Consider the following 10231-nt stretch of genomic DNA (forward strand, 5'->3'; position numbering starts at 1 on the left):
CACTACCAAATCTAGTGTTCAGAGATGAGATAAGAAAAGATAAGATTAACTATCCCAGTGGGAAATTTTCTTTGAGACACAGCTTCAGCTCTGACAGGTTTCACATTCTGCTTTAATTTTGTGGAAAGATTAACTGCATGGATGAAGAACTAAAGTAAAATACAGAATGACTTAAGAATTACAAATGTGTCTCTCCTCTTGTTTTGTAACCAGCTAGCTATGACCCTGCACTCTAAGCAGGTCTTTAATCTGCACACAATAGTGGGAAACCAAAATGCAACCAGGAGCAAAAGAAAACTTCTCATCTAGAAAAAATGACACACTGTACTGTAACTAACCCAAGAGGCTTTGCTTCTGCTTGTGACAGGAAAAAAGAAAATGAGGGAGAGAGTGAGGCTGCAACCGAAAGAGAGGAGGAGAGATGAGAGGGACAGAAGCTCTGCTGCAGAACACACCTCATCTCCATTTTAGCTGGAGGGAGAGAGAGAGAGGGAGAGAAAAAAAAAAGAGAGAGAGAGAGAGAGAGAGGAGAGAGAGAGAGAGATCCAGCCTGTGCCAATTTTCTCTTCAGCTCCACTGACGGAGAGGGGAGAGCCAGAAAAGTGATATTTCAGAGGATCCACAGACGCGTGGAGAGGGAGAAGAAGCAAGAACAGGCCGGGCATGAGAAGCATTCGCAAAGAGAGAATCACAAATATAGGATCGACAGATAACGATGTAGCCTGTACTTCAGCTGGGGTAAGAAACCTGAGAATATTTTCAAAGCAAACGGCATTTTGGTACACACATTGAGCTTTAGCTGCATGTGAATTCACTGTGATGAAAGCACTATTGATGAAAGGTGTTGGCAGCAGGTGTGTGTTTAGTGTTACAAATGGAGAATCTATGGGATTTCTTTTGGTAGAGGGTCAGAATGATTCTGTGGGGTTTAATGCATGCTTGTATAAAGCATGTTTATTATTTGTATTATTATAATCAAGATCTACATCCTCACCTCTCGCTCTCTCTCAATAATCCCCTCTCTGTATTCCGCCCTGTTGCAGTGTCTCTCAGCGTTTTTCCTGCACAGCACAAACAAACCTTATGCAATGGGCCGTTTCATGCATAGTATATTTTAACTCTTTATCCATTTTCTCCCTCAAACCATTTACACAAAGTACAGGTCTTACAAATCCTTTCTCTGGCTCCATTTGACTCTCCCTCCCTGTAGAGGGATTTTAACAAGCAGACACAAAAGGAGCCAAAGGAGAGTCATGTTGACTTTAACATCTGCAGAAGCATTAATGTGACTGATCCCAAAATAACAGTTTTAATTTCAGTCTTTTCATCTCCACAGGGGCTCTTATAAAACTTCCTGATAGTTGCACATCAGGCGAAAGACATCATCATCACATCTATCATGCATTTATCCCACATCTTATTGACAATTACACCTAGAATTGCAAAGCACAAGCTATTAGGAAAGATTCTTTGTTTATAGCAAGCCTTTTTTCTGGCAATAATTTCAATCAAAGCTGATTTAAGTGTAAGTGTGAGGGAGTGTTGCGTTTGAGCATTCTGTTGGTGTGCTTTTATCCTTTGTTGCAAATTTTTGAAGTCTGTTACATCCCAACACTGAAAGTAACAGACAGGCTGCAATGTTAACAGGAACTCACTCAGATGCTGAATTTGTCATATTTTTGTCAAGTTAAGAGATGAGATAAATTATAACATATCTGCCAAGTAAGTATAAAAAGTAATCACACTAATATTTAATTAATTTTTTTTTTTTTTTTAAGTCAGTTGTAATCTACTTGTTAGTGCAATAGATGAGGTATAGCTTGTGTGGGCGAGTGTGTGAGAGGGAAATATATCCAGTATGAGCTATATCATAATGTACGAAGTTGGCAAAAAGAAAGATACAGCAAAATCCTGTAAACCAAAATGAATAGATGAGGTATTAATCCAGCAAGTTATTTCATTGAATATGTTTGGTTTTGGATTGAAGTAAAACAATCAAGAGAAATAACTTAACTTATGAGACTTACATTAAATTTATAATAAAGTACAAAAGTACATCTACAGTCTTAGGCCAGAAAGTCTTGTTGGCTCCAAAGGGAGGTTGGTTTTGTCACTTAATACAACAAAGATAAGGACTGACAATAATCAGGGGGTGTGGACTTCATCAGACCTCTTCAGGCTACATAAACTAGCATAACACATCCACATCTCAAACGGAAATATTGGCAGTCAACATGCATTGTTGATAATCAAGGAATAAGGTTTAAACAAGAAAGGACATGTGGTATATTCAGTCAAGATTTATTAATACAATAAGATTGACCAGAATGTTTGTTCATAAAATCATTAAAAAGCTAAATAATTCTTCTAGAAACAGAAATGATTCCCCCGTGTCACTTTTCAACTGTGACTGGTTGACTAATAGGACCCTGCAGCTACCCTGCAGTTGAGAGTTATTATGTGGTCAAAAAACAAAGTTCCTTTTCCAAAATTGAGGACATGATTTTGGAGGAACTTAAGTCCAGTTATATTCAAAAACTACATTTTGCTCAATGCTTATCAAACATTTACAGTTCAGGACTTTGCAGCTTCACTAAATTGATGACTGCAGGAACACATTTGATTTTGCATTAAGGTCAGTGTTTATTTGTTCCCGGGCATTCATACCACAGTATACTGAAATCGGAGTCACAAGGGGTCAGGGGAGTAATAATGGCCACTAGAAGCAAACCTATTTTCTATTTATCCACAGCACGAGCTGATTCTGGAGAGCAGGAAGGAGACAGTTTTATGAAAGTAGCCGCTGAGTCATACAGATCTGTTTCATTCTTTTTTTCTCAATAGTTGAAATTAGAGTGCAACACAAGTCCTCTCAATACACAGAGAAGCACACAGTTCTTCAAATAGAAAACTGTGACCTTTTGACAGCAAATTACAAAAACATTCAATGAAATGGTGGATCTATCATTGAGCAGGTTTTGTATGAAGGATGACAGATGGTGGATGAAAGTGAGAGTGAGACTTGCTCCTATGTTTTGACTGTTACATAACATGCTGCACTTACTCACAGGGAGGTAGGGGATACACACTTTGTACTTCACTACATGCTGTTTGATTGTTAATAAGTATACTGCCTTAAAGCAATAACTTAATTGATTTGGCAAATTTGTTTTCCATCTAGTTTGTTGAAAAAACTTGGCGAGCATCTCTCAACACTTTCTTCTCATTTGCTGGTCGGACAGTACTTCCTGTTAGTCATGTAGACTGTGGACGTCAGTTGCAGATGAAGAGTTTAAACACTCCAGCTGCCAGGATGGAAACAGGTTCAAAGTTCAACGAATGACTACTCAGTATGAAGTGCTTGAAGAGCACAAAGATGGTGCTTGGTTAAATGGGAAATGCATTTTTGGCAGCTTCAGAAATGTAGTCACAATGAACATTTCAGCGTCTAATGGTACATCTGTGAGCTTATCATCTGATACACGTGCCCAATCAAAACAAATTCCAAAATAAACCTCACAACACCCAGACCAAGAAAGAGGTTTGGAAATGTGTTTCCATGGCAACTATGCAGGGCTCTATGCATGTGTGTGATACCAACATCACATAATAAAACAAAGACTTTTGCCTTTCCTTTTTTGGATAAAAGAAAAAAATGTAAAATAGTAAGACAAAGGATAATAAAAACAGCACTTTGTCAATGATTCTTAATTACAGATAAACACAACTATTGCACAAGTTATATATCAGATCAAAAGGTTGGTGTTTAAGTCTTTCTTTTGAAATACTCTCCACAATAAACCAGTTTGTTTGTTGTCCATGCAACAATAAAAATGATATTAAATGATATTATATTATGTTAAAGCCTTGAAATAACACATTTACTACACAAAACAGTAGACAGTGAAAGTTAGAAACTAGCTATTAAATATTTTGGAGGAACCAAAGTAATCGATAAAGAGTACAGAAGACTAGTACTGCCACCCTGTAAGGAATAAAAAAAAAAGTAACAGGTAACAACTTGAAAACATTATTACAACAATGCATCTCTTTTTATAAAGTTATCGCATCATTTCAGAACATTTTCACCAAATAAACAGGGATGCTTCTCTTTTTCTGCTGGATGTGTTCAGAAGCTATTTTGTTGGTTTGTTTCTTTGCAATTTACCTGAAAGTATTATAAGGTGATAATATATCAATGTGGTGTTAGCATCTTGTCAGGCTGCCATCAAGTGGCCAAAGGACTAATTAGTCTTTAAAACATGTATGAATATTTTTCTCGAACAGGCTGATATTTGTTTATCAGGCCTACAATTCTCCCTCTGAAGTGTTTTTGTACTGCTGGTCAGTTGATAACTGGGATGATATAATTTCTGACAAATGCCCATAATGCATTAACGTCATGATGTTGTACAATGAATACTGTCATTTATTGTGGTAAGAGAGTCTGCCAAATGCTGTTAATGTACTTCTGATGTAACTGATGTTGGTGTCTGCATGTGTGTGTGTCCGTGTTGTGTGTGTGTGTGTGTGTGTGTGTGTGTGTGTGTGTGTGTGTGTGTGTGTGTGTGTGTGTGTGTGTGTGTGTGTGTGTGTGTGTGTGTGTGTGTGTGTGTGTGTGTGTGAGAGAGAGTGTGTGTAGTCTTTTCCATAACAGCCTTAAGTACAGAATGATGATAATGTAAAAGATCCTTGGGGTCTTTTTAACTGTTACATAATAAATAACATTTGTGCGCCACTGCGTTTGAACAGGCAGTGAATAGGAAGTACTGATATAAAATATTTAAGATACATGGTTTCATCACTCCTGCATATTTACCTTCTGCTGTTGGCAAAAAGAAACGCTGGAGCAGCAGAGTCCTGCTATCTCTCTCTGCTTTTTTTTTCCTAAAACATATTCAAACTTTCTCTCTTTCATTCTAAATTCCTGCTTTATTAGTCCACAAAATACATTCACGTCTATTTGATGTGACTTAAAGACAGATTTTGTTTTTCTAATCTTGTTTAGGAAAGACACTATTAAGGTATGATGTTATGTAATGTGTTGTGTTTAAGTGACAAAGTCAGTTGTAACAGCTAAATTTACTTCTTGGTTTTGTTCATTTCTCTCTGAATGTCTTTCTTTTCTCTTCTTGTGTTTCTGAAAAATCAGTGAGTCGCTATGCTGCCAACAACGAATCCTTCAACTGTGGCCAGGAGATGAGATCGACAGGCTGTAATTGAGCTACAGCCAATGCGCAGACGCTGTTCTACCACTTCCATCAAAGTTACAGATAAAAACGCTCTGAGTAACGGAGTCCTAGTCTACAAAGGGCGCATTGTAATTTGTATTAGTTGTATCTGCAGCTGCTGTTGAAAGCTGTCAACAATATAGATGCTCAATTTGCTCATTATTCAACAATGTTTTGATTGACTGACAGTGAAGCACTACTACTTTAAACACATGTCCAGCCTAAATGGTTCATGTAAAAAAATCAACTTTTCTTAAGCTGCTATTGTGACCTGTGAGGATTATGAGGCCAAATTCAGTATTTCTGCAGGCACAGTGTCTCCTGTGTGTGTTCGTTGGTGTTTGTGTGCCAACTGTTGTTGTGGGCTCGCTCCCTCACGCACTACCATGGCACGTCTCCTGCCCAGTCCGGTGTGTGTGTCAGATCAAGCCTTGGTTCTCCCCTGATTCTGTCTACCATGAAGCTCCTACTGTGGACTGCAATGACCTGCTGTTGACCAGGCTCCCTTTACCCATACCCCCAAACACACACACCCTGCGCCTGCAAAGTAACCTTCTGTCTGAGATCGACACTGCCGCGTTGCAAGCACTGTCCAATCTCACCGACCTTGACCTTTCTCAGAATCGCTTCAGCTGTGTCAGAACAATAACTAAGAGCTCCTCCCTGTCCTCTTTGCTATCTCTACACCTAGAGGAAAACCATCTCAGTCATCTCCCTGACGCCTCATTCTCCTCAATGCCAAATTTGCAGGAACTCTTTCTCAGCCACAACAACTTGCACTTCATAGCACCAGGAGCATTTGCAGGACTAGACTCCCTGCTGCGCCTCCATATCAACAACAACAAACTTACCACAGTTGACCCCCGGTGGTTCAGGGCTTTGCCTCATTTAGAAGTTCTCATGCTTGGGGGAAACCCTGTGGAATCCCTGCCTGACCGTGGCTTCCAGGCCCTGAAATCCCTGCGCAGTCTTGTCCTTGGCAGTATGGGCCTGCGAGGCTTGGCGGAAAAGGCTCTAGAAGGTTTAGAGGGCTTGGAAAGCCTCTCATTCTACGACAACAAGCTTACAAAAGTCCCCACTCAGGCTCTGAGGAGAGTGCCTGGACTGAAGTTCCTTGACCTCAACAAGAATCGAATCAAACTGATCGAGACAGGAGACTTCAGAGACATGGTCTACCTGAAGGAGCTTGGCCTAAATAACATGGAAGAGCTTGTGTCCATTGAGAAAGGAGCACTGGAGAACCTTCCAGAGCTCACTAAACTTGAGATTACTAACAACCCACGACTGTCCTACATTAATCCGCAAGCGTTCCTCCAACTGAGCAGACTGGAGAGTCTGATGCTCAACTCCAACTCTCTAAGTGCTCTGCACCAGCACATTGTGCTCTCCTTGCCAAGTCTTCAGGAGGTTAGCTTACACTCAAACCCGCTGCGTTGTGACTGTCTGTTCCACTGGGCTGCGGAGGAGGCCTCTCACCCTCACACTGAAGAAACACAAACACCTCGGATGGTGCGTTTTATCCAACCACAGGCCACGCTTTGCTCTGAACCACCAGACCTCAGAGCTCGCAGGGTTAGAGAGGTCTCCTCCAGGGAGATGTCAGCCTCATGCCTTCCTGTGATCCCTACCAGCTCCCTTCCCTCTTACGTTGGGGTAAGAGAAGGAGGAAAATTGGTCTTGCACTGCAGGGCTCTTGCAGATCCACAGCCTGAACTGTACTGGGTGACTCCCAATGGGCTCAGACTTGGTCCTGTACTGAGCGGTACATCTAAAGGTTCACCAGGTCCTGATCCCTGCCACGTCATGACAGTCTCTGAGGGACTTAACCAGACAACTGCCTCCAGTGTCTCTCCAAGCCACACTCAGGATGATCCTCCCTGTAACCCCTCCAAACACTACCGGCTACTGCCCGAGGGGACTCTGGAGATGAACAAGGTGACCCTCAGCGAAGCAGGGTTGTATACCTGTGTAGCTGAAAATACTCTAGGTGCAGATACACGGAGTGTCACAGTAGGTGTTCATGGCAGAGTAAAGAAAAGAAAGAAGGGGGGGACTGTGAATTTAAAGGGATATGAGACAGTCAGAGCAGATGCAAGATTGGAGGTGAGAGAGGTTGGACAACACTATGCTATCCTCTCCTGGCACAGCGGTCACAACCTCCCTTCAACTCGTCTGTCCTGGCAAGCCATTTATTCAAATGCACACACACCTACATACACCACACGTATCCTGGCCGGTACACAGAGCTTCAACCTGACACACCTGCAAGCAGAAACCTTTTACAGAGTGTGCCTACATTTAGGGACCAGCGAGGGGGGTAAGCATGGCAGCAGGAGATCAAGAGAGAGCAGAATGCCTCAGTGCATTTCATTCAGAACAAAAGATGTACCAGAGCCTGAGCCCAGCCTGCAGATTAGCCCTGAGCTGACCTCCACAGCAGTCACACTATTGCTCCTCGCACTCATACTGATGCTGCTGGCAAGCCAGAGTTGGGACACAGAGCCCAACAAGGGGGCAGGAAAGCACCACATTACCATTCTCCAGGAAATCAAAAGTCCAAAGGCTCTAATCATCAATCAAATAACAGAAGGGAGCAACAAAAATCAGCCTAAACAAAGTGAAAAACTTCTAGTATATCAGGGCTGCTGAAATATTGTTTTGGGCCAGATTTGACTAAAGACAAAAACACACTAACACAGACAGACATACAACATGTGAAATACATACACTTTGTGAATCACAGTTAGAAGAGATGAGTCATAGCTAAGAGCAGTGGCTTGGAAAGAGATTTGTATTTATTTTATATACCGTATAAAGTATATATTGACATTGTTTCTGTGTAAACATGTATTGTACAGAATGCCTAAACTCTAAACAGGGAAAATGAAACTGGACAATCATACTCCTGCAACACAGTGAGTAAACACAGGAGAAACAAATGAATCTGAGCTGCCTGTGACCACTGAACTGGAACTAAAGAAAACCTGCTTTAATCCAGGGACTGATATTCACAGAGGACAGCAGCTCAGACCTCCAGGGTACTTTTCATTTTTCCTGTATTAACGTGGTACAGATTTTCTCTGAGCAGATGTACTCTGTCTTGAGACTGAATGAAGTTTCTGCATTGATGTTAACAACTTTTTGCTTAGCTTCCAGTATCTTAAACAAGGATTTCAATCTTGTATACATAGCCCTAATACTTGTCCAAATGTCCTGCCTAAAGTCCCACATCCTCTATAAGCATAAAAGTGATCTTAAAGTGATTGTGATAAATTCTATTTTGAGCTATTATATAATAAAATCTATTTAAATTAACCAATGTTTACTCTTTACTTCTGTTCTGTTTAACTGTGTTGATATAGAGAAAATAATGTTATTTGACAGGGGAATACTGGTGAAAAACTAGCATAGCAGGTAAGAGCATGAACCAAACGGTCTCTCGCAAAGCCACACAGAAGGTCTCTGGGAACTGAACTTCATGCACCTTCATTCCCCTCTGCATGCAGCTGCCATTACTCCACACTAGGATTACACATGATAATAGCTCAGGTTGTTTGACATCCACTCAGTAAACATAAGACACAGTGTGTCCCCTGCTGGATAACACCTGGAACTGAGCAAAGCCGTTCAGCCTGGTCAAATGTTCCCAAATTCTCTAGAAGTTTCTTAATACAAAACTCACATGCGTTTTAATGGTTAGTCACAATGATCCACCAGTCCTCGCCATACTGGAGTTGAAGGATTATTCCTGCCTCATGTGACGTCATGACAGTTTGATACATGGTCGGTTGATTCCTGGGAATGATGGAGACGGAGAACTTTCTTCTGCGGCACTTTTATCGATTTACACAATTCATTGGCTTCACAACTCTTCCTCATGACTAATCACGTGTCACCAAACTAACCAATCAGAGGCTAGGAAGACATCAAGGCTGATCGATAATTTAAGAGGTAGATTCAACAAATTATTGTTAGTGCTTCAGAAAATACTGAAATGTGCAAAATGTAAAGAATACCTTTGTGATTGTATATATATATTTTTAAATCAATTTTTCCTTTATAATCTCTGTAAACATATTTTACATAGTCATTCATATATATTTTTTGATTTGATTTGATTAATTTATTTTCGTGTCATGCACACAAAGTGCCCAACCCTCATGGGCTTATAAGACACCAAAGAATTCAGTTGCAGTGGATCACATTTACAAATCATAACATTACAAAGTTGCCAGCTCCTGTCACAGTTCAGTCTTAAACAACGTGTTCTGTCTTTTTTCCCTGGCTTTACAAACAAAATCTGCTATAACAAAAGTTCCTTTTTTAAAACACAACTCAAGTTTTTCATAATCATCTAGCCAAAAGAAATCAACATAATTTGAAGACATTCTTTTAAAAAGAACATCCCTGATGTCAGCATACATCGGGCAGTAAAACAAAAAGTAAATCTCGTTTTCAGTTTGTCCTAACTCACACAACAAACAAACTCGATCTTCCTCTGGAATGGAATTAAACCTGCCGGTCTCTAAAGCTAAAGGTAATGTTCCTGAACGTAGCTGAGCGCAGAGGGATCTTTGTCTTTTGGTTAAATTAAATTTAGCATAGGCTTCTACGCTGTAGCAATCCTTTATGAGACACTATGTTCTTAGTTTTAGTTTGCACTATATATCCACAGACCATTTCTCTTTGTACATTAGAAACGTATTATTTTTTATCTCCTGAATATCACAAGTTAAGTTATTTAGAAAAATAAAGGACATATGGAATACAGATTTTATCTCCTTTGCCCATGGGTGACAATGGCAGGTATCCCAAATAGAAATCTTTTTCGTGAGTCTCTGATCCGACATCTTTAAGTCTATTCCAAAGCCGAAGCATTTCACATTTGTGTCTGATGTTTGGAGGCTCCTATTCCATATCTCCATTCACAGCGAGGATTGGCGTTAATTCATGGACTCCCAAGAAGGACCTCAGAGCTCTCTGATGTACAGAATTACAAA

The 10231-nt window shown here is 40.4% G+C and overlaps 1 protein-coding gene across 1 annotated transcript; it reads left to right on the plus strand.

The window, feature by feature from the left end:
• The first annotated feature begins 492 nt into the window (after positions 1–492).
• On the plus strand, positions 493–8546 carry LOC109990328 (leucine-rich repeat neuronal protein 2). Its single transcript, XM_020642421.3, has 2 exons — positions 493–738; positions 5153–8546. The coding sequence occupies exon 2, from the start codon at positions 5514–5516 to the stop codon at positions 7878–7880; it is 2367 nt and encodes a 788-aa protein (XP_020498077.2). The 5' UTR covers positions 493–738; positions 5153–5513; the 3' UTR covers positions 7881–8546.
• The last annotated feature ends 1685 nt before the right edge of the window (positions 8547–10231 follow it).

The sequence above is a fragment of the Labrus bergylta genome, chromosome 5 (assembly GCF_963930695.1).
Source record: "Labrus bergylta chromosome 5, fLabBer1.1, whole genome shotgun sequence".
NCBI lineage: Eukaryota > Metazoa > Chordata > Actinopteri > Labriformes > Labridae > Labrus > Labrus bergylta.